The sequence below is a fragment of the Condylostylus longicornis genome, unplaced genomic scaffold, assembly GCF_029603195.1.
Source record: "Condylostylus longicornis isolate FDR11 unplaced genomic scaffold, ASM2960319v2 ptg000018l, whole genome shotgun sequence".
Lineage (NCBI taxonomy): Eukaryota > Metazoa > Arthropoda > Insecta > Diptera > Dolichopodidae > Condylostylus > Condylostylus longicornis.
The window spans coordinates 10,410,927-10,437,189 of NW_026577987.1; the positions used below are offsets into that span (position 1 = coordinate 10,410,927).

Genomic DNA, 26,263 nt, shown 5'->3' on the forward strand with positions numbered 1-26,263 from the left:
TTGTTTTTTATCATATTTTATTATAATAATTAGGAATTAAATAAACATTGAAAATAAAACGTATAATTATAACAAGAATTATTAAAGCTACGATACAACCAAACGTTAAAGTTGTCCATTCAAATGTTGAAAATTCATTATTTTCAGGATAAACGTGTGTGTTAAGACCATTCTATAAAATTAAGAATTAGTTGAAATAATGCAAATATATTTTCGAGATCTTTATAAATACCCATCCGCCATTATCATTTATCCATGTCACAAGTTCATCTTCAATAACATCAGACACACCTATCATACAAAGGTAAATAAAATGAATAATATGTTCCTAAGTATGTTCTAAATATGCAAGTAAAAAGTGTAAGGGAAATTTTATTTTTATAAAATTTATGTAAAATTTGAATTGATTAATCTTCTTAAACACAAGGTTTATACACAATTTCCGACTATTAACCCGAACTTTTACAAAAATTTTCACTTGAATTCAAATTTCACATTTAATTTTTTACGCATAATATTACGCAACATATGGAAGTAATCATACCTTGTACTAAAGATGGCAAATAATCTGAATGACCTTGCCTAACACAGTCAACTGCTAAGCCACCTGCAATTGCAAATAAAGATATAACTTTACCCCATGTTATATCATTTCGAAATAGTTCTCTTGCTACAGTACTTAATAATATTGTAATTGCTTCAGGTGATTCAATTTCAGCACTTCTTGATATTTGTCGGGTTACGCCTGTATAAACTCTTGGATGTAATCTTTCTAATTCATCACCTAACTACGAAAAAATTGTTTTTTTTTTTTTATATTTAATTAATCTAATTTTGTCTTTTAAAAAATAATCTTACGATTGATACAGCTGGAAAAATATCTTTAACTGTTGGATTAACCATTGCAGTTCCAATAATACTTCTAATTCTTTGAAAACCTAATTTACGATTATATAATCCAGATCTTTTCAGACGTCGTCTTATGTACTGGCCACAAAGGCACTTACCCTATACAAATAATACCGAGATCAAAAACAAAAAAATTGTGTTGTAATTGAAAAATTATTTTTAAATCATATTGAATTTTTTAGTTATACTTGTGCTGTAATTTCTTGAACAGAAATTTGAGATTGTTTCCATCCTATTGTATATGATAATTTTCTACTAACTGCATCACTAACATTACTCAAACGTCTTCTAGCTGATATAGCTGTTCCAACATCTAATAATGTTGTAGCATGCAAAGTAGCTGGAAAACTAAATTTTCTTCGTCTTTGTAATGGTGATGAATTTCTATCTTTTTGAAAATTTGGATCACTACTATTTGATAAAAGTTGCAAGTTTGACATATTTTAAATGAAATCTTTAATTAAATAACAAGATATAGACAAACATATATAAGTATACGTGCAGTTTGAAATAAATATCGGTTAGTGCTTGATAAAAGATGTTTAATTGCTCTCCAGTCTATATTGGTTAGCTAGTTTAAGGTTCTCAACATAATCATATAAATCTATCTATATAATTAGTAGAAATGAACTGTATGCTTTGGTAAATTTAAGGTGTAGCGCTCTTCAAAGCATTGGAAACGCAAAGCTTTGACAATAGTAAATTTGGCAATGTTGGCAAACGTGAACGGCTGACGATTTGTTTTCTCTTTGTTAATTAGAAACCAAAATCAAGATGTTGATTTTATAAGAAAAATTTATTGTTTAGCGTTTTCCTATTAGGAATTTTTATAAGAATTTCTACTTTCTAATAATAATCATTTCCTTACTTTCAGGTTTATCACAAAAAACTTGAGTTCAACTTTACAATTTGAAAATGATTTTTACTGTTTCTGTTCAAAAACAACTATGAGGAAGGTAAAATTATTCCACGTAATAAAAATATGGTCATTATTTTGAAAATATTTCATGATCAAAAATTGATTTAGGGGAAAGTTGAGTGAAAATAATTGAGAATATAGGACAATATGCATGTGTAGGATTAAATACAATTTGGTTAAATGTGAGCCACATTAAAAAATTTTTCTTATCCAATATAAATATCGTGATATTTAAATTTTAAAGGTCACGATTAATTAAAATAATTTCATTTGCCTACCTTATTTGCCTATAAGTACAAATTTCTCATATATAAAAGCATTATTTTCGAATATTTATCAACAGTGTTGAAAAAACAAACGCACATTCTCTACGCAATGTGATTTTATTCTTTCAAATATTTTTAATAAGATTAATTTGGAATGAATATTGGAAAAATATTGTATCTTTCAATTGAATTATATATTTTTAGAATTGTTGTTTCCGATGTCTCTCATTTATTACATCAAGGAGTTTATCAACATTATTATCAACCGTTATATGAAATACCGCAACAAATAATACCTAAACCTACTTTACCGCCACCACCACCACCGACAACAACAACAGAATTCTTTTTTCCAGAAATCATAATTAATAAACGGGCAAAAACAAAAAATCCATATGATTATCAACGTCCAACCAAACAACCTCCACATAATTTATATATACCTGGATCTTCAGATGATTTTAAACCGATAGATAATCCAATACAACAACAATTTCCAGAACAGGATCAACAATTTGAAATACCAAATGAATCATTTTCTGGTACATTACCTGTAGAACAGACTAACAGTAGTTCTGGATTAAATCCACAAGATTATCTGCCTCCATTTTCTCAAAATGGAATAAAATTTAAAAATTTTGGTAATGGACAGATTTTTGTTACATATGATAAAAATGAATTTGGTGGCTATGATTATAATGTTCCTTCAAATAAACCACCAATTATTGCACCAAAACCAATTGATGAATTTGATGTACCATTAGATGATAAAAATCCAAATAGACCAGATATAGATAAAATTCCATCTGAAGGCTATCATTATGAGGAACCGGTTTCACCAATTAGTGTCTCTGAAACACCAATACCTAATCCTATAGATGAACCTAATTTGGGATATTTACCACCTATACCATCTGATGTATCAATTCGACATTCGAAAGATTTTTCTGAGTTTACAACAAATTCAAGAAATCCAATAAAATTACAGTTAAAAGAGATGCGATGTATTAATAGTCAAAATGGATTTTTTAAAGCTGTATTAAGATTAGATAGTCCTATATCATTAATACCTATAGTTGACAATGGTGTTTTAGATTCTAGATGTGAATTAAAATTAACACAATCTCATATACTTGTTAATATACCGGTAGAAGATTTTTTAAAATGTGGTATACGTAACTGTGGCGATAATTTATGTTTAAGAATACGATTTCCATTAATTCCAGAAATTAAAACTGCATCTGATTCCATATTAACTCTTCAATGTAAATTGCAAGAGAAAATTATTACAAAAATTCATGCTTTAAAAATGGCTACATCTAATAATATGTAAGTGTATCGGAAATAACAATGAAATAATAATTTTAAAATACATTTTATTTCTAGACAAGGAAGAAGTGTAGGTGCTTTTGCACAAGGAGGAATTCAACAACCATTCCGAACACGTATTGATATTTTACGAAAATCATCCAGTGGTTTTACAAAACGTTTAGAACCACATGGATCTGTTAATCTAGGAGAGGAGTTGTTACTAAGAACACATGTTAATATTGGAGATGGTAAACAAAATTTTTGAGGAAAAAATAAAATTCTCATAATAAAAATTTTACAAAATTTTAAGGTTGGAATTACACGAAATTAACCGATGTAAATTTACAAAGATTTTCTCCTTCAGGTGAAATTTTAAATTCAGTCAATATTATTACACAACAGGGATGTATTAATCCAGTAATGCGTCTTGTTTGTCCAACACAACCAAGTTTTGATCCACCACTAGGATATCGTTTATCATTTAAAGCTATTATGTTTCAGGGTATGCGTAGTGGAGAGGAAATTGTTTTAAGTTTAAAAATTACAGGGTGTATGGAAAGAGCTGATTGTTATATAAATACTCAAAATTGTAATAATGCTTTGACACGACTCAGAAGAAGCTCCAATAACAATAGTGATATTATTAAACACAGAAATTCATCTGAAATTGAAGAAATTTCAAAAATTTCATTTCGTGTTATTATTCCTGACTATGATAATGATGAAAATGAAGGCCCAAATTTCAATAATATTAAAAATATTCAGAATTATCAATTGTTCTATTTAATTGGTGGTAGTTTTGGAATAGTTTGTTTTCTTAGTTTCTTAATTGTTTTCATTTATTTAAAATTAAGAAGAAATTATTTTAAGTAAAGCTATGTATTTAGTAAATTTTTTCTTATTTATTTATTGAACGACAATTTAATAAAAAAATTTACAATTTTTGAAAATATTTTAATTATTGAATTTAAGGTTATGGAAAAAAGTAGAAAATAATTTTCCACCAATGGAATTAATTATTAGTTAATTTTATAATCTAGAAACGCTAAAATTACAGGATGCTGTTGTTTAGTGTCTATACAAAAGAATTTTGTTGAATATTGTAAATAAGCGGATTAAAGACAGCAGTTAATTTTGATGGCCATTTTGTCATTATACAACGTTTCCACATTCTGTTTAGAAATATAAAAAGTTAGTCACGTTTATGGAATTAAAAAAATGCTTTCGGCTACGTCTCTAGAAATATTAAAACAAATGTCATTTTTATGACTTTGGCAGATCATGAATTTGAGAGAGGGGCGAACAAAATAAGAGAAATTTCTTTTTAGAGAAATAATTTTTCTCATCATGGTCCAGTTATGTACAAAGTTACGGTCTTTTTTTAACTTAAAGGCACAGAAATTTTAGTCGTACGTATATGAGGGGACAGACATAGTCAAACTAAAGTTTCCTCTAATTTTGTTGGAAATGTGCTTAATGTATTATATTTTATATTAATAAAATTAGTTTTTAAATTTAAGCAATATGGATTAGGTCTTGCACTTAACAGAAATATCTTGTAATTAATTTAATTTAATGAAATTATTGTCGAAATCAATGAAAACTAATTCTTAAGTATTTTATAGTTTCTATTTGATGCTTAATTTGAAATGCGTGGAAATGCTTTAATGTAAAATGAATTGAAAACTAAAACGAAAATAAATAGAGTTGCCCATGTCAACTCTGTGATACCCGTACGAATTTATTATCCTATGTGCGAGTTGTGAATATCCCACAGAGCTGACTATGGCTCGTGTTACCATATTAATTCATGCAAAATTTCAGTACTGTGTTTTTCAAAATACTGTGTGTGGCAAACTACTATTGAAGTTGTATGGCAGTTACCAGAAAGAGCCAAGCAATTTTAACGACTTTTATCAAACATACTGGTTTAACATGAAAAATACCACATCTTTTATAGTTTCTGAGATATAGTCAAATAAATTTGGAAAATGTGAGGCAGCTACGCGAACCAGTACCCCGATCATATATACAATTTCAATAGGGTTCTGGCATTTACTATAATTAATCATTTGTGAATATTTGATGAACTTAGCTTAATTAGTTTTTGAGTTATCGTTGGAACCGACGGACGAACAGACGGACAAACAAAGCTAAATCGACTCAGAATTCGATGCTGATCAAAAACATCGCTTGAATCTATATCTAAGACCGTTATTTCTTAGCGTTACAAACGGTAAGGCAAATTTAGAATAAAATACATTCGTACGGGTATAAATAGAAAAATGCATTTAAATTCCAAAACAAAAAAAAAACAAAAATGTTTTCTATCTGCTGAACATTATTGTTATTGAATTTTAATGATTAAATAAATTAAATAATTTTCTATAATACTCACTTGAGATCATACTTATATGGAAAAGGAATGGTTATAGTCATTACTTTAAATATAATGTAAATATTTTGTCACAGCACGTAAATGTCAATTAATTTTTTAATATTATGTTTTCTATTTCAATGACAAGTTTATTAAAAGACATCGTTACATAAAATCGCGGCTAAAAAATTTTTTTTACTGTTGCATGTAACAAGCAAATACTTTATTAGATCTCACCTGATTTGATATTTTCAAATGTAATAACCACCTTTATAAGATATAAGTCTATATATGTAATATGAGAGCCGGATTTCTTATATAAGGAGGAATAGGCTAACAGATTATTTACAATGGACGATTATATGTATACAGTGCCATGTCAAATGTAAATTTTCGGTACTTACTGACTCTTTAAAATGAAAAATTTAAAATTAATTAAGGATTCTTTAGGAATCTTCTATTTCCTCAAAAGATGAGACAAAAACTATATCAAAGAATATTGGTTTGAAAAAGTGTAATCGGTCTTACAAATGGTTGTAAAATAGCATTTTCTTCTCTATAGTATTTTAAGTGAAAAGCTTATATTTACGTGCATACAGATCTAAGTCTAAGGGATACAAATAAACTACATTATTGAAGTAATTTCCATTACAACATAATATTGCATAAATTTAGGGGATAGTTTAGAGATTTACACTGTGAATATGAAAGATTTACACTGAGATAAGTAAAGCTAGTTTAAATCGTATTGGTAATTAATTTATTTCAGGTGTTAGGGAATAAGAAGATAATTACAGCTTCGTTTTTATTTTTACTGTAGTTCGACAATGTGTGTACATAGTGGTTTGGAGGCAATAGTTTGTATCTTTTGATATTAATGTGCCAGTATTTCTGAATCCGGCGCTGAATATAATAAAATTATTTTATATCTACATAATTTATTTTAGAAAATTTTTCCTTTTGTTCTTATACAGTCAATCAATGTTGTAAAACAGATATTTTCTAATATTATTTTTAATAATCGTCATGGTCGCTTACACTCAACACCGAAATATAATCTCATTATGGCTTAGAATGAATTTTAAAACAATTATAAAAACAATAAATTCAATTCGTTTATTTCATAACATTATGGGCCAAAGAATATTGGATCAAATCAATGGTTGGTAAATAAGCAATTTTCCGTTGAACAAGTGAAAAACAAAAAAAGAAAATTTAAGAAGTGCTTAATATGAGGTTAGAATTGGACAGTTAACAGCAAGTTAAGATTAAAGATAAATAAAAAGATAGGGCGAGATAGATAAAAATTAAGAAATTTTTAAAATTATACATTAAGACCTCGAGATACTAAATCTTCTAATACGACATTTCAAGTTGTGACATGTTATAAATTTGGACCATATTTATTCAGCTCGCGATATTATTCCTTATACGACATTAAAAATTTAAAAAAAATTTTTTTTTTGATAGATTTTCAACTTAATCAGATTATACTTTTTGATGGCATGAAATTTGCCTTTAACTTTTTCTTTTTATAGAAATTTGCAAAAACTTATAGCTTCGGAAATATAAGAAACCGCAAATTGAAATTTTACGAATTTCAAGAGTACGATAACCTTGGAGGAAGTGGAGATGGGAAAAAATTTTCTTCTAACGAAACAAATTATTTATTAGTGTCTAAAAGCTATTAAAATTTCAAAATGCTACAAATTGCCGTCTAGAAAAACATGATATTAAAAATTGGAGAAAGAGGGTTTTGGGTAAAGGTTAATTTTGACGGCCATTGTTGTATTTTTAATATTGAATTATGCTGTTCAGCGGAGAAGAAGCGCGTCTCTAACTTTGATTCTGGGTACAATAAATAATCAAAAAATGGCACTTTTAGGACTTTGAGTAGCTATGACTTTCAGAGGGGGCGGAATATATAAAAATTTTCTTCTACAAAAATAAATTTCATAAAAGATCTATTTGTGCATATATTTTCAGCTTTTCAATCTCAAAGGGTGTAGCAGTTTTGTAAACAGACACACGGACAAATGGACGGACAAACGAACGAACAGAATGAAACAGACACACGGACAGATGGACGGACGAACAGAGTGAAACAAATAAGCAAATTTTTTCAATTTTTTTTTTTGGAAAAGTTCTTAAAAGCAATTATTACAGTTTAACTTTCAAATTTACAAACTAGCATTTTGAAAATACAATTTTTGTTTAGTTAGAATTTAAAGAACAAAAACTTTTACTATATAAAGGATGTAAAATATGTACGCCTTACATTCTTACCACACAATTAAATGTTTAAATTAAATTTAATTAAAATTTTAGAAAATAAAAGTAAAAAAAAAATTAAATTTAGGTCAAAATAACAATAAATTCAAAATGTTACACATGCACAAACAATAAACGTTTGCATATTTTTTTTTTTTTGGATTTTAGAATTCAGTCGCCGTCTTTTCATTTATTACGTTCACTGCCATCTATTTATATCTACATACATACGTAGATATAAATAGATATAAATTTTAACTTGTTGCATGTTATATATTCAGATGATTATGTATACGGTATGACAAGTGAAATAAAAAATTGTTCGCGCATAGGAAATCAACTAAAAATTTTAATTAACATTAAAAAATGGCGTTAATTTCAAGACGATTGATTTGTACACGATAAGCTGTTTTTAAAAAAAAAAAATTTTTCTTTAAATTTAAATATAATATTAATGAGAATTATAATAAGGTAGTTAATTTATTACGTCATTTACGTCATATGTACAATTATGTATCAGCTGATTGCATGATTAAATTGGAACATGCATTGCTCTTATTTTGTAATAATTTTTGTAATAACAAGCAAGAAGAACTCAAATGATTCTGGAATATTTTATTCTTTTAAAATCTTTTAATTAATTGTTCTATTGAACTTATAACATACCTCAATAATATGCTTTATTCAATGACTATTAATGGGGTCTAATTTTATGAAAACAAAAACTGTTATATTTGGTTAAAATGAAGACTCAAAATACGAGATTTTAAATATACAAACAATTTTAAACCACAAAAATTCAAATGAAATAATTTTACGGGAATTACTGCACAAACCAACAAAGTGTTCATTCTTGAGTTTTCTTTTAAAAGATGATGAAACAAGTTGTAAGGAAAAAATAAAATGAAATTTAATTTCCTTTTGTCAAATTAGGAGCATAAATGTCTGAAAAAATTGGAGAAATTGAAAAAATTTTCGAATTAAAAGATTTAGATTCAGTCGAAAATAGCTCCTTCAAAACATGCTTTGATAGCAATCAAAGGTCGTTAATAAAAATATGTCGTAAAGAGTTCTAAAAGTGGAATGTTCCGGGAAAATTTTTAGAAAAAGGAATTGTCAAAATATCATTGGCCATAAACACAAAACGGCCTAACTTAAGGTAAGACAAAAATGAGATATGTACGTATAGCAGCAAATTCTCCGTTTTGTGTTTATATACTCATAAATTTTGGGTAGTCACGGATGTAGCCAGAGTTATTGGCATTTTTTTTTTGTTTTCTTGACGAACCACTTACCTCGAGATAAGTTCTTATTGCAAATAAAAATTAGTGACAAATTTGTTTTATTATATATATGAATTTTATAGCCGCCCCCTATGTGGAGTTAAGCTTTTATTGTAAAAGTATAGTTTCTTCAAATACTAACTTGAGATAAATGATTTGTGCAAAACAACAAATTGTTATTTTTAAAACGTACATATTATATTTAATTTCGTCTAGTTTCTTATGTTCAGTTAAGTTTTTTACTATGCGTGCAAGTACCCGCCCTATCTCACATTTTTCATAATCATCAATTTACTGTTAATTATTTTACATTAAATTATGAGCTAATTGCTTATCATTTTAATTGTCTTTCGTTAAAAAGATCGGATCAAATAACTTTATAACTTATATACAAACGAGTTGTTTGTGCTTCTTGCCAGAGATTGAAAATTTTTGACGATATGCGCTATTAGTTTTTGTACATCACTCTATATTTACAAACGAAAATGGTTATGACTAAAACAGTATTATTACCGTTTAAATAATTTTTTACAATTCAGTTTTGAACAAAATTTCAAATACAATAAGCAATAGACCAAAAAAAATAGCATGAGCTAGGAAAATTAATTAAACAGCAGAAAAAAAATATTGTTTATGAATCTAACAAAATTTTGAAGATAAAATTTCAAATCGAATATCGTTCTCATAATAAACATTTTGTTAAAATTTTTTACTGTGCACCCACTTATTACGTATAAAAACAAAACCACAAAAGATTTTCTATAATTTAATATGAGTGCTCTAAATTCTAATTCAAAATTAAAGTAAACTGTAACTGAAATTTGCTTGTGGTTAAAGTTATTATGCATATTTAGGGTTGTCATACGAGCGCAAATAATAATATTTTTATTGACAATTAGTAACCACAACTGTTATACAATAGATTGGCGTAAAATTTGTAGACAAACTCAACAAAATATTAAATTTTTGCTTTATGTCTTTGCAGAGAAAATAAACGTAAAAGATTAACAATTTTTTCGACCATATCATATTGATATTGCATAATTTAATATATTTTGTAAAATATCAATAATATTTACATACTCCATTATTTAATATAAAATTTAATTGAGATTAAATCAAGTAATTTAGTGAAATTGTACTGCATAATATCTATAACAAAGAAACCTCGGCATAACAATTTAATGGAAACTTGTGGAGAAATATTTTACGTAAAACATTGATGGCAGCTTAAAAGTTATAAACAACCAGTTGATAATTACTGTTGGTGTGATCTTTATATGAAATATGCATTCAAAACTTTATTTCTTTTAGGTCTCGTTAGTATGATATATTGGTGATTTAAAAAATGGCAAATTTTATGAGAGCGAAGCCGAACACTTGATAACTTAAATTCAGTAGAAAAATTAAAAGCAGACATAAAACGAAAAAAAGTTGAGTTGGCCATGTTAGTTCTGTGATAACCACACGAATTTGTTATCCTATGTGCGAGTAAATACGCCATAGCTGACTGTAGTATACACTATGACTTTAAGTTGTCGTATTACCATATTAATTTATTAAAAAATTTCTCTACTGTTATTTTAATAGTTTTTAAAATATGACCAACCAACTCTATAAGTTGTATGGCAGCTACCACAAGGAGTCAAAAAATTTCAATGATTTTTATTACACTTGACAACCCTAATAATATATTTGCTTGTACAAAATTTCGATATTATAACTTCAATAATTTCTGAGACAGGGTCAAATAACTATGGAAGTTATAAAGCAGCTACCATAAGGAGTCAAGATTCAACGATTTTTAATCACGCTTTAGAAACCTAATAATATATTCGCTTGTAAGAAATTTCAATGCCATAGCTTTTATAGTTTCTGAGATATAGCCAAATAAATTTTAAAGTTGTATGGCAACTACCCGAACGGGTATGCCGATCATGTCCAATTTAAATAGGGTTCTGGCATTTACTATTAGAAATCATTTGTAAAAATGTTGTGATCTTTATTAGTTTTTGAGTTATTGTTAGAATGGACGAACAGACAGACATGGTAATATTGACTCAGAATTCGACGCTGATCAAAAACTTACAGGTCTATATCTCAGACTATTATTTCTTAGCGTTACAAACGGTAGGACAAATTTAGTATATCCTTCGAACATACGTTCATAAGGGTATAATTACAAACAGAAGGGTATTTATTAGGAAGAACAAAATACAGTATAATCTCTATAAAATATAACAGACGTACAATGCAACATCACATAATTTTTATTTATTATACTGAGATGTTACTGTATAAGAGAAATATAAAATATGGCTTCATCTCATTTACACAGTATACTAGAACATAAATACAGTATTTTGTACTTCATAAAGTCAAAAAGAAATGAAGTCATCGCGCATATTAATATTAATACAAGATAAAAATAGTGCTTTTTAATTTTAGATAGTTAAGCTTAAATAAATATAAATAAGCGGTAAACCGCAAATTCTACATTACATTCATTTAAATATTTATAAATGCATATAGACATTTTTATGTATACACAGGGTTATTCAATAGTCAATGCTTTTTGACACATACCATCGTTTATCGCATCAAGATTGTTTAAATTTTTTGTATGAAACTAGGTTTGAAATTTTAACACTTTCCCAGATATGGGGATATTAACGAATTTTAACAAAATTTTTAACTGCCCAAGTTTTTTTGCTTGAAACTTCCCTTCAGAAACAAATAAAATCATCAAACAAAGAATTTTTGAAAAGGCCTAATAAAATTAACATATTATTTGATTTTGTATTTTATATTCATTCGGAATACCAAAAATAAGCGATGGTATAATATGTTAACGCACTGATTACTGAATCACTCTGTATATACGTACATATCTATTTCATAGTTTAATATTTTTAAGTGAAATCTATTGTGCCTTGTTTAGTAAATATTAATGTAAGCACCAATATAGTTTTCTCTAAAAAATATGATGTAAGTTTGTGATCCCTTGAGTATAAAGTATATTATAATCTATATAAAAGATAGTAAAAACAGTATATGTGTATACACCTTCTATTCTAAACATTAATTACTTTATTAGGTGAGGGAAAATTCATTTATAAACAATAACAAAAAATAATAAAATTTTAATTATATTGAAGTTTCATTGAGTAAATTTGTGCTACTTTTTGTGAGCACTATTCTACAATATATTGCGGTTTTAATGGAAAAAACAAAAAAAAAAGCAAAATATTATAGGAAAGATTTAAGTTTAAAGTAATAAGAAAAAATTTCAATTAAATTTTAAACATCTAAGAAAATGTTACTATAAATATTTTATGGCAAACCTTTATAGTAACAATAAAGATCATAAACCAACCACAAAAAGAGAATTGAACATTAAGTATTTTTATGTGCGGTAACAAACCAAAAGAAGACAATTAAATTTCATTACATACTCGTACAAATCAATAGAAATAAAATTAAAAAGTATTTTTGTTATACCTACGTAGACGTACCTATACATATACATACGAGGGCTATGCCAGAATTAAGTAGCCTAACCAAGAAAACACAAAAATTTTGACAAAATTTATTTTAATTTCTCGACATAGTCCCTTTTTAGGTCGATACACTTTTGCCAGCGGTATTGAATTGCTTCGATACCATTTTTATAGTAAGAACTGGGAAACTCTGTAAAATAGCCTTCAACGAAGGACTCTACCTCTTCATTTGTAAAAAATCTTTTTCACCAAACCATTTTTTCAAGTTTGGAAATAGAAAGTAATCTGAGGGGGCTAAATCTGGTGAATACTGTGCGCGAGGAAGTAGTTCAAACTTCAATTCATTAATTTTTGCCATGGCGATTGCAGATGTGTGAACTGGTGCATTGTCTTGATGAAACAACACTTTTTTCTTCGACAAATGTGGACGTTTTACTTTGATTTCTCCCTCAAACGCTGCAATAAGTTTGCATAATACTCACCTTTGATTGTTTTTCCCTTCTGAAGATAATCAATAAAAATTATCCCAAGCGCATCCCAAAAAACGGACGCCATAACTTTTCCAGCCGTATATTTATATATATATAATTTTATAAATTAAATGGAGCTCAATATTGAATCTATAGTATTATAGTATTTTTACGAATTTCAATAATTTAAACTCATAAACTAAATTCTGCATTTTCGAAGTCAGGGTTAGTTTTATGTAATAAAGTTTTCTACCTTATTATAGGTATGTATTTTCTTTAATTTTTTTCATTTAAAAAATAAGGAAAATAATTTAAATAATCTATGTGTATATAGAAACATTAACAGTTTTATGTATGGCACTTTCCCAGAACGTCATTTGCATACAATTTGCAAGTAAAAAATCATGAATTCCAATACTTTTTGATGCTGGCGTTATGAATTTCAGTGTTTGTTGCTAACGTACGTAATAGTGATTTTTTAATTTTTTTTTGCATTTATTTACAAAAAAACTTTAAATTTTTAAAAATGACTGATTTTTTCATATAAGTTATAAATCATCAGCTGACAAGTGTTGCTTTAATTGCGTATTACTGTCATTTGCATATGAAGGTGATTGACGCGATTGATATAATTGTCAAATTGATGATGTCTTCCGAAAGTAGCTATATTACAGTTTTACAGAAATTAAACGATATTATGCACGCATGCACAGAATATACATATGATTCTAAGTTCAGGTTTTTAATAATTTTCCGTTTTTATAGAACAGAAGGCAATGAAGAATAATTTTTACAAAATATGGTGTATTTTATCATTAAATACTTCCAATATGCTTGTAAACTGCATTATTTTAAACACATGTAGTATTGCCAGGACGGGGTATAATATTTACATTTTTCTTATAGAGAAGACAATAATAAAATAATGATTTTCTTATACATTGTTATTTATGAAAATATCTTCTGATGATAATAATAGATATTACAATTAACTGCAAAAATATTTTAACCATACGTATTAAGAAATGCAAACCACATTATTTAATTATGTGATAAAAGATTTGAACCTCTTTATCTTAAATAAAAACTTCTACTTACAGTTTGCTCAGTTCTAAGTGCAAATCTCAAATATATGCAATTTCTGTAAAATCACAGCGATATTTAAATAAAGAAAAATTAAACATTTTTAGTTTTTATAACAAAATGTTCAGCGTCTCCTAAAACTTGATCACTACCATTTCAAGAGAACTCATCATATAGGAAAATTAATTTAAAGAAAAATAAAAATATTTGCTATGAAAAAAATACCGAAAACATAATTAAGGCGCGGATAATTTTACTTTCAGTTAATTAAGTTTTTTATAAAACAAATAAAATCAATATTATTAATACAAACGTTCCATACATACATATATGGAAGTACATGAAAAATAAAGAGACAGATAATTAGTTAAAATATGTACATACGTACATGTATAAATGTAATTTTTTTGCGATTTGGAGGCAATTTTCAAAATTATAAATAATGAATTTTTTTTTTTACTTATGCGTACAATTCAATTGCTTATGCTTTTGTCATTAAAAAAATTTCTTTAATTACTTTGATATTATGACATAATGACAATAATTACATATACGTATGTATGTATGATTTGAGAATATCCAAACCAAAAATGTTTAACAATAATAACATTTAAAATTAATATTAAGAAATATTAACAGATTGTTATACTCAATGTTTTATACATTAACATATACATAAGTCAGTTGTTTATGTTTTAAGCATATTTTGTTTTTCATTTTAAAAATATTTTTCTATTAAATTTGATTTCGTTTGTTGGCTCGTTTTTTTAGAATACAAAACCGAATCTTCAAAAACATATAAAGTTCTAGTTATGCAATATCTAAAGATATGATTTAACTGTGCTACTCACAAACAATTTTTCTACATGTTTCTAAAAATTAAGTAATGTTTATCAACAAACTCGATTTGTATATCAGGATATATTGTGTTTATGAAAGGGCCTACCCGTTCAAAAATTAAATAACAGGAACTGTGAAAAATCTTAAATCATTTCCAATATCTTTGCAGTGATTCGTCGCCAAATCTTTGAATGAAAAATTGTTTTAAAATTTTTTAATATTTACTCCATAAAGTATGCAATGATAATAAACTATAACAATTATTATAAATGTGCATACAGAATAATTTTAATGTTTTTTTCTGACTTAAAATTCTTGAATTGAATTAATGTAAGGGGTGAAAATCACCAGGTTTATGATATAGCGGAGAATGCAAAATAATGAGGGTATAATTAACGCCAAATGGCCTCATCTGTTTCAAGTTTATTTCTACCAAATAATATATTAATGAATTTCTTCAAAAATAACCTAAAAAATAAAATTTATCTTAAAAAATTTCTTTGGATGAATCATATTAAAATTGCAGGGTGTGTTCAAGCGTTAAGGTCTTAAAAGAAAATTTGAGCATTTGAGATTTATAAAAAAGAGTTTTAGTTTGAGAATCAAATTCTAATGAAGTAAAATGTGCTTTTTTATAAACCATCAAAGCATTATTCATTCGTTTAGTTAGATTTTGTATTTTTAAAATTGTAATTTTTGAAATGAAGATTAAAAATTGTTTATTGCGAATTTTTTAAATATTTATCTGACAGAAAATCGGAATAATGTTGTGTACATGTTTAATTTTGAATTGCTTGTATAAATAGAGAAAAATGTTTTGATATTTGAATTTGAAATCTTTATTTTTGTTATTTTCAGCTTATTGTTTTTAAAATATTAAAAAAAAGTGAAAATTCTTGTACACAAAAGAAATTTTATTTTATGGTTGAAATTTATGATGCACATAAATAATTTTTTTGTTATTTATTGACTTTTAGACATTGATAAATTAATATCAACTTCATTTTTAGCAAAAATTAAAATTTGTAACAATTTTCCTCTGCAAAATAAATGCGTTAATATTCACATACGATTTGTGATTTTTATGAATTATAATAGAGCAAAATTCGCTGTAATTTACGATATAATCTTATTTTAAATATAATTATATAAATAAATGCTTGAGCTTCCACCTAATTGCAGATCTAACGTTTACTTGATCTTTTCAACTATTCAAATTAAATTGCTGAATAAAACAGAGTGCAAGTTAGTTTGCATTTAGGGAAAGGCTTTCTTTAATACAAATAATTGCATAAATAAAAAGCTATGAATTTTCTGTTACAGCTACATGCATGCTTTGATAAGGAGTTTAAAAGATCCTGCAATTGTTTCATACTATCTACATTCCTTTTGTAGATTTTGTTTTTTAAATTTAAGAGGAAGCTTGAAAAAAGTAATAATTTTTTTCCTAATCAACTCATATAGTTTAAAAGTGTAATCAGTAACATGAAACTCCTCTACAAAAGTTTGAAAAATTCTTAACTTGAATAAAATATTTGATAAAATATTCTTGAGTTGCGCCTGTGCCCGAAACAGATAATAAACATTAAAGTGTTATCAATAATTTTTTTTATCGTATGATATCGACACTAAAATTAACACACGTCGAACATTGTAATTATTTTTTTTTAAGAGTATAAAAAATTGGTTTTTGTTATCTTAATGTCTATTGATTTCACTTTTATCTTAATATATGTTGAGCTGTATAGGTGTATAAACAATAAAATGTTTACACTATATTAATTTTATCGTTCTATTGAATTCGTTTTTTTAATATGAAAACTCAAAACATTTCTAAATTAAATATGAAACTATCATTTAGCAAAAAGATTTTTTCTTTTATAAGGATCAAAGTATTTGGTATAAGAAGTTTGTCTTGTTGAGCAAAAGATTGACTTTTTAAATGAAAGTTAGTTGTGAAAAAGATTTTGAATTAATTTGAATATGGGAGAATTAAAAAAATATTTTTATTGCTCAGGTGCAGAAAATTAGTGGGACTTATATTAAATTAAATTTGTTCACGTGAGCATGGGACTCAACGTGTACTAAATGAATAAATAAATAAATAATACTTAAATAATTCTTCATTATATCAAACCGTATTTATATTTATTCCAATAAGAATAGAATAGGTATTATAGTTATTAATTGGACCAAGAAGAGTTTTCAACGCAAACTGTTAGAAAAGTAGAAAATTTTAATTTCTTCTATGTACGTTGGTACGGATGCTATGTACGTTGGTAAAAATATTTCCAGTTCAAATGTTCAGGAATTACCAAATTAGTTAATTTATAATTTGACTAATAAAAAAGAAATTTATTAATTAGTCAGTAAAGAATTTGTAAACAATATCTACACTGAACACGATAATATCCGTCAAATAATAAAATTTGATGCTATGAGATTTATAGATTTTTGACGGCGAAGCACTGCTCGGATAAATAAACCAAACATAAATTGGTGTAAAAAGCTTTACGTTTTCTTAATATTTCTTATTAATTTTGGTTATGATTTCATCTACATAAATTTTTAGAGTAAATTTACAGAAAAATATTCCTTCCATATTTATTTCGTGAACAATAAAAACTTTTGTTTAATTTTTACTTACTTATTAGGCGTACATAAAACATTATTTAAGAACATGTCTCAACTGAATTTACGGTATATTATTAAAATGATAAATTCCTTTATCTATTCTAAATTATGCATACAAAGTTAATTAGAGAATTTGAAGGCATAAACAGAAACGTTTTATATCGAGTTGTATACGAGTAGAACGTTTTATATTGTGTATACGAGTAGAAAAATTTTGAAGAAACCGAAAATATTTTTAAAAATCTATTTTTCTGCATTTTCAAAATACATTTCGGAACCAATTATTTTAAGAGCGAATTTGAATTTCTGCAATAAATATTGTGTTCAAGAGTTAATTTTGAGATGCTTGTTTATAAAATGCTGAAATGATTTGATCATGCTTTGACAAATTCAATAATTATTATACAAAGAATGTGAAATTACTGATAATGAACTGATATTGTAGTATTGTAATATTTAAGAAATTCACTTAAGAAAATATTTTGATAATGGATTCGGTGGATAAATATTCAACAACAATGAAACTAACGCTTTAAAACCGCCATTGTCTTACAAATGATTATAAAAAGATCGCGGAAGAAGTGACTTGAAACCGGCAAAAAATTATACTAGTAAGAATTCAATGACGAAGCCATGAATAAGTAACCAATGTTCTGTTCTTTCTGATGTATTAAAAAGTTTATATAATACAATTCTTAAAAATTTTTCGTTCAACTATGGCGTTAATTAAGGTGAAGATTATTTGAATTCAGAAAATAAAAGCAAAAATGCTTTTTAAAATAATAAACAGAAATTTTAACAACTTCCTGTTTCCTTAATCGTTCTTAAAAAAAACCATAATAGATTTTAAAACAAATAAAAATTAACACTTAACCTTCTTCTTGCTTTTCCCCAAATTTATTCTAGTAAATTGCTAATTTCTTATTATCTTTGCAATTAGAGAAACCATAAATCTTGCTTTTCCAATATATGTACTATAATAATATTGGAAAAGTAGTATAATAAATTGTAAGAGTAATATCACAATTGTAAATTTTTTGTACTCTAGAACTCAGATACAAAGCAAAAATACTAAAATGAAAAATTAAGAGCATATTTATATGAAATTCTAAAGAAATATTGGGCTTTAGAGAAGGTTTACTTCATTCAATTAAGCAATCAGATACATTCAAAATTGACACGTTTTTTACGCTCCTAAATTAAAAATTTATTCATGACACATACATCAACATTACGTCAAATTTGTAGAACTCGTGATTCATTCCATGCGTATACTAAAACCAAGAAAAAGAAAGTTGCTTATAGAAAATAAAATCCCAATTGCTCAAAATCGAGAATATTGATGAAAATCAAAATAATTTTCAGCAATTTTATAAACTGAATAAGAATATTTATTGTTATATTTGATATTATATTAAAAGGGATTCGCAATACAAAACTATGTTACAAAAATAATTTTTAACAGCAATGCGATAATGTCAAAGTAAAATAAAGGTCATTAAAAAATTAACAAACTCAAAAGTGAAAATTTTCAAATCAAATGTTCTAATTTATTAATTTACATTGAATTATTTGTAGAAAAAAATTTAGTGGCATCATATGATCGCTATACTGTGCTTCTTTATTTTCATCGTCTAATTTTAGTCTTTTGGTTAAGCACTTTTAAATTTTCTTAGTTAAATTCTTTAATTTTTTGTCTTATTAAGTAATTTTAAACAAGAATTTAATGGAAATCATGTAATTTAAAAATGATTTTATTTTTTAATTTTACTTTATTCCTTACAATTAAAACAAAAAATTTCTGTACGGGCCTATCGGGCATTAAGTGTACCCTGTAAATTTGTAGATTTGTACAATTGGGGTATGCACTGCTATTACTGTTACCCGAAAACGTATATAAGGATCTTTTTGTACCTTACGGTAGCCGACGTCAACCTAATCTAGCCATATTTAAAAATGTTACTATTTTCTTCTTCATGTATTGTGAGTTTTTTTATATTTAAGTATACATATAAATTACCCATGGTATCTATATTATACATCATAATTAATGAAGAAATATTTTAAGCCAACAAAGTATATTTCTTTACATACATCTATTAAATTTATTAAGCATATAATTAATAAATGACGTCAAGTGTACTATTATAACAAAAAATTTTAAGTACACAATAAAGATTGACGATTTATAAAGTAATTATTTTGGCACATATATATTCATCATTAGAATAACAATAAGCAGTCAATACACATATACATAAGTAAATAGTAATTGTTAATATTAACAAATTTTATTTAAAATAATATTGAATACAAAAGTTATTAAATAAACGTGACTAATAAAATACTATTGAAAATACAAAGTTTATATACGTACAATATTCTTATATATACCGCATATACGAGTATATATTCTTTAACCACAAATTTTGTTTTTTATTATATTTTTTAAAATTTTATGCCCAAATTGTGTTTATTATACAAACACTTAATTTTAAAAAGCTTTGCATTCATTTTCATTATTGTTAATTTATGTATATGTAAGTATATTGTATCTTTCATTGATTAAAGTGTTTCATATTTATTTATTATGAAAACTCGATATCGATAATACGCGTATAATCGATTATTTATGCATATAAATAATAGAAGATCACTTGTTGTTATTAAACGAGAAAAAAAAACTTTATTGTATGCAAATAAAAAAAGATTTATTTTTTAATTTAAAATAAATTGAAAATTAAATAAATAAAAAAATAATTTGATGTGGTCAGTACATAACCGATCGCAAAGTACATATGTATAAATATGTTTCACAAGATTATGATAAAAATATAAAATTTGGCCGTTTTGTAAATGATATCGCCCGAGAACTGATAACGAAAGTAAATTTAAATTTAATGAAAATCAATTCAACCGGAATGGAAATGCGAGAGTACACGGACAAATCGACAGACTGACATTTTGATAAAAGTATAATTACGCTTTCCTAGCTTGGAGAAATGTGCATTTTCGCCCAAAGCTCGACATTCGAAATTTGTTGTGTCGGTTGATTTTAGGGATATAATACGTTGTAGAAAGCTGCTAATGATATTATTTTTAAAAAATTATTTCATAGTTTTTTATAAAATAACGAGAATAGAATAGTGTCTTGCATTAGAAATTTTTGAAATTTATCCACCATAATTTTAAGAAACCATTTTTGCTCAAGAGTTAACTTAAGATAAATCTGATGTAAGATGACCATTTGTCTAATATATTTATCATACAAAATATAGATTTATAATAATATTTATATATATGCATATTATATATTAGACTGTTTATATATAAAATTTAAAAAAAATACTTAATTAAAATTCAACTGATCATCGGAAAACGTAATGGTTTTGTTGTTTTTTAATTATTTTAAATTATCATAGATGACAAAGGGTGATTCTGAAATTTAATTGCATATAACGTGTAACTAAAGAACAAGGAAATTTTATACTTGTATAGTGTTGAAACGAACAATAATTGCCTTTGTTTCAAAATTTAAAACTTTTCCTATATGGGAGTATAGCATAGCTATCTAAGCTAGAATCATCTTGTTTTATGTTACGTATTAATTAAAAAAATAAAGTATAATTAAGACATGAAATTTTTAAAAATTATTTTTGAGGTTCAGAATGATCTATTATAAATTATTTTCATTGTTCAATATGAAATTTTATGAACTTTTACTTAGGTCTTTGAAAAATTAACAAAATTATTATTGGAAAATTGAAAACTATATATTTTATTTTGAAATAGACATAATCATTGTGTGTATAACAGTACTTACTACTAATTATTAAATACATATAATTTTTGAACATAAAAAGTATAAAATTGTTAAAATTCATGCTATAGAATTAAGTGTATAAGCTTTAAGACGTTAAATCTAAAGAAAATTTTTTGTGTATTACTCGTAACCACTACAAAATCTGAAACGATATCTCAAATGATTTTTATTTCAGGCGAATCTAATGCATAATTTCATATTAAAAAAGTATAATTCAAAGGTATATAGGAAAGAATGTCGAAAGTTCTTTGATTAAAAGTAAAAAATAAGATACGAAGCCTTTTAAGTAAGTGTCAATTTAACTAATCAAGATTTGTTGAAAACTTATTTTAGAAAATTTCTATATCTAATCCATATTAGTGATACCGTAAATTGTGTAAAATTTTCAAATTTTTGTTATTTATATTCTGTAAGTGGACGTTTTGTTTGGTTTCAAGAGCTCGTATTAATTTTTGTTTCAAAATACTTCGTTTTTAATTGAAAAAAAAAAACTCCTTTAAACTCCTTAAAAAAATCAGGCGGCAACCCTATGGTATAAGCTTATGGAAAATTATAGAATTTTGTAATTAAGTATGTAAAATTTTTCAGTTTTACATTTTTGAATAAATAATCATAAGGTTTCTATTGATTAAGGTTTTTGACCATTGTCTTTTACACAAATTTTATAATTTTTATAAATTGAATTTTGAAATTCCCACCTATTTTTCTATAATAATCTTCTTTCTATATATCAAATCAATTATTTATTTTTTTTCAAAATTATTTTCAAAATTCATTGATTTTAAATTTATTTAAGAAATCATAGACTATACTTGGGTATAATAACTAAGTATATTTAAAAAAAAATTGTAGTATTGTAATTGTAGAATGTGTATAGACAAAGTAAAATCTATTCCAAATTACTAAAGTATATTGTAGGTACCTCCATATATGAGAGTACATAAATTACATGATAAACGTATATATTTAATATGTTTTTCTTTTCTGCTTCTGTTTATTGAACTCGATTTTAAATAAATACATAATACAAAATTTATATTAAAAAAATTGAGTTTTTTGTGTGGTATTGTTGGAAAATTTGTAAACTTTGTACTTTATACTTTATGTTCATATAGTCTTTATTTAATTGTATTATATTAGAAGTGGATACTTTTTTTATATTGTAGTAAAAATTTGTTTTAAACTAAACAAATTATAGGGAAAATACATTATTTACTTTAATATACAAAGCTACATATGTAAGTATTTTTTTTTATATTCTTAAGGAAAATTTTATTATTGTTTTTCCCTCGAGGAAAATTTATGTATTACATTACACAATGTATATGTGCTTCTGTATGTATATGTCACAAGCTTTAAAGAAATAATGATTTTATAGTTTAAAATTTTTCATAAGGTAGAGGTTGTATAATCAATATAGTCGTATAAAAGGAAAAAATTATGAACATATGATTTTAAAAATCTATGACATTTTCACATAATGTGATAAAATGAAAAGCTGGGTGCTAATAGCTTTTTATATACCTTATTTAAGACTGTATCGTAATCACTGTATGATTTGTATCACTTGAGTCACATGTATATCTCATGTGAGATCATCATCCAAACATCCACCCATCAAACTATAATAATATTAAGAATATATTATAGAAATTAAAAAGGAAAAAGCTTTTCTGAAAAACTTCTGCAAAATGACTTTCATATTTAATGTACTTTCCCTCAAATATCAATAGTTATAGAGTTTTACGTTTCTTTCGTGTTTCCCGTGTTTCTTTTCTAGAATTCTTCATATGTATTTTATTAACAGAGAATAATTCTTATATTTTGATTCTTGAACAACCTCGCACTTACATACTAATTTCTAACTTTTGATTTGATTCGAAAAAACTTCGATAAATAAATGTCCTAAAAATGTCCTAAAAAAGTCATACATAGTATACGAGTATTAACTTATGTATAGATGACAAAGCATTATATTATGCTAAAGTAACGGTATGTATTAAAGAAATACCAAGATTGCCAAATTACTAATGCAATAATTAAAAAATTGGTGGAAATATTTTTAATTTTTAACAAAAATTATCTACCACATAAAAAATTAACATGTATAACAATTATAATAATTGTTAAAATAAAAAAGTAAAATAGAGAAAATTTCAAACTTTATACTTACTACTTACTTCAATTTTTAAAAATAATTAAATTACATAATATTTTGTTTAAAGAATTTTTGAACATATTATTAAATACTTTTAGTTTATTAATATAGTCAGTTAGTTGTCACCTTTTATGACTAATACAAGAAAAAAAAAAGCAACAAAAAATAAATTAATTTTTTTAAAATTTCGTGATCAAAATAAATGAAAAATAAAAAATCAATGCAATTACTTTTTTATTTTTGTTTTAGCACTGTTAAATAAATTTAATGACCTTTAAATACACAATTAATATACAAAACATTTTTTGAACGCAAACTTCCATACATAAGTATTGATGTTACATACTCTCAGTTAAATTTAATAAAAAATAAATAAAATAAAATAGACTATAGATTAATAATAAATATTCATTTCACTTTCAATTGTATTTTAAATTTTTTAATTTCTCACGTTTTGCATATTTTTTTAATGCACTTTTTATTATAATAAAATCAAAATTATCGTAATAATATCGTAAATATAAAATTAAAAATTGAAGGTTTTTAATTATTATATTTGTGAATATCACATAACTAATGACATTAATATGCTTTACAAATTCAAAATTGCAAAATTTACCCTTGACTTCAAAGTTGCAGAAATTCGATATTAATACACAATTCAGCTTATTAGATATGATTGTTAAAATGCGTGTAGCAATATTTAGTATTGCTGCAATTCTGAAATCCCGGGACGTTGTACTGTATCAATACATACAATTCAGCAAATATAATTTATAAGCTGAATTGCGTTTTAATACAGTAAATTACTTTAATTTTGAAGTTAGATTGTGTATATAAAAATGAACATTATGTATGAATTCACATTACAATCGCAATAATTATTACAAGAACAATTTTATTAATAAGAAAAAACAAAAATTACAAAACAATCAAATAAAAAATATTGCTTACAATTTGTTTTTTTCCTTAATCAGTTTTCTATATAATTTTTAACATTTTTATTGAAACGTAAACAAAAAAACAGAATGAGATACAAAAAATTTTCATTTTTTTTTTTGAACAGCTTTATTTTTTTTTATAAATATTTACATATATTACTGGTAGGTAGTAGATACTCAAATTATATAAAAAAAAATATTAATTAAACTTTTAGAAAAATAAAAAGCACAAAATTACCTTTTATAAGGTTTAAAATGTATACAAAATAAACGTGAAAAATGCCTTTAGAAATCACCTGACGTAATTGTATGCGATTAATATTACACTCATTGCTACGACTATATTATTAGCTTAACGATCTTTTCGATTTTAATTGAAACATTTTTCTTTTCATTATCTTTTTTTTTATTTTTTGTTATATTTAATATTTTATAAAGAATATTTTCATTGATCCTAAATTGAACATGTGAAATTTAATTAAATTCACCCGGCTCAAAAATATTTTTTTAATCGTAATTTTTTAAAAAAATAAAAATATTATAAAAAAAATTTATTGATAGTTTTAATAGATTTAATTGCCAGCTAGCCAACCTCCGTTTACTTTTCAATTAAAATCAAAACAGAAGCAGTTGACTTTGAATTTTTTTTTTTATTATTAAACTTAAATTCACTTTAATACAATTAGTGTGTACATTTTTATTTTTACTCTCCCTAAATGTTTTTATTGTATATTTTGTATATTCTTTTTTCGTATTTATCCACTTAACTCATCGATTTAAACTGATATTACATAAATATTTTTTTAACAACTTTAGAAAAATAACGGCATGAAACAGCTTAACGACATAAATAACATTAAAATACAATATTGAAGTTTTTACGAGAGCGGGTGGGTTTATTTTTTCTTTTCTTTTAATTATCTTTTTTTCGTTTTATTTGTGCTCTTTATCCCAAAAAAAGAGCTTTTTCTTTATTTTGTTTATTGAAACTGAAAAACCGAGAATTTAAAAAAATTCTTACCAATATAAAATATCGCGTATGAATGAAAATTTAAAACTAAAAATTTAAAATCGAAATGCATAGAAAATATAGAATAGCTATCTATGTATATAACTTGTAAGTACAAATAATGTAGGTAAAAATAATGTTTATATTAAAGCAAAAAAATTAAAGCAAAATAATAGTGTTCCACATACAACACGGCCCAGAGTTAATGACAACAATGCTCGTTTTGTTTATATTAATTTTTATTTTGTGGAATGTATACTCACAAAATATTGTAAATACAAAAATGAAAAGAAGAGAACGTTTATATCTCGTAAATAATATAATTATCGCACCCATAAAATAAGTATAGGTACATAGAAATTGTATAAAAAAGAAATAAAAACATATGTAAACACATACATGTTGCGTAGGTCGTTTATAATATTGTTTTTGAAAAAATCATAACTTTAAACTGAATAAAAAATCTGCT

The 26,263-nt window shown here is 25.2% G+C and overlaps 2 protein-coding genes across 3 annotated transcripts; one reads left to right on the forward strand and one right to left on the reverse strand.

The window, feature by feature from the left end:
• On the reverse strand, positions 1–25,816 carry LOC129606258 (bcl-2-related ovarian killer protein). Of its 2 annotated transcripts, XM_055516474.1 has the most exons (7): positions 25,024–25,816; positions 1,098–1,363; positions 859–1,008; positions 680–788; positions 545–607; positions 233–291; positions 1–172 (listed from the first exon to the last, which is right to left on the reverse strand). In XM_055516474.1, the coding sequence occupies exons 2-7, from the start codon at positions 1,347–1,349 to the stop codon at positions 11–13; spliced, it is 795 nt and encodes a 264-aa protein (XP_055372449.1). In that variant the 5' UTR covers positions 1,350–1,363; positions 25,024–25,816; the 3' UTR covers positions 1–10. The 2 variants fall into 2 exon arrangements, with proteins under 2 accessions (XP_055372449.1, XP_055372448.1); XM_055516473.1 differs by having other exon boundaries at positions 545–788.
• Positions 1,406–4,938, forward strand: LOC129606475 (uncharacterized). Its single transcript, XM_055516816.1, has 4 exons — positions 1,406–3,423; positions 3,481–3,653; positions 3,716–4,212; positions 4,912–4,938. Exons 1-4 carry the CDS (start codon positions 2,249–2,251, stop codon positions 4,936–4,938), a joined length of 1,872 nt encoding a protein of 623 aa, XP_055372791.1. The 5' UTR covers positions 1,406–2,248.
• Positions 25,817–26,263: the final 447 nt, after the last annotated feature.

What these genes read in the sequence shown, in the direction of transcription:
- LOC129606475 (XM_055516816.1), top strand. Translation starts at nt 2,249, where the DNA reads ATGAATATTGGAAAAATATTGTATCTTTCAATTGAATTATATATTTTT. An exon ending in ATGGCTACATCTAATAATAT is followed by an intron (nt 3,424 to 3,480) that starts GTAAGTGTATCG and finishes TTTTATTTCTAG; the next exon opens with ACAAGGAAGAAGTGTAGGTG. An exon ending in ACATGTTAATATTGGAGATG is followed by an intron (nt 3,654 to 3,715) that starts GTAAACAAAATT and finishes CAAAATTTTAAG; the next exon opens with GTTGGAATTACACGAAATTA.
- LOC129606258 (XM_055516473.1), bottom strand. Translation starts at nt 1,349, where the DNA reads ATGTCAAACTTGCAACTTTTATCAAATAGTAGTGATCCAAATTTTCAA. An exon ending in TTCAAGAAATTACAGCACAA is followed by an intron (nt 1,009 to 1,097) that starts GTATAACTAAAA and finishes TTATTTGTATAG; the next exon opens with GGTAAGTGCCTTTGTGGCCA. An exon ending in TTTTTCCAGCTGTATCAATC is followed by an intron (nt 789 to 858) that starts GTAAGATTATTT and finishes ATTTTTTCGTAG; the next exon opens with TTAGGTGATGAATTAGAAAG.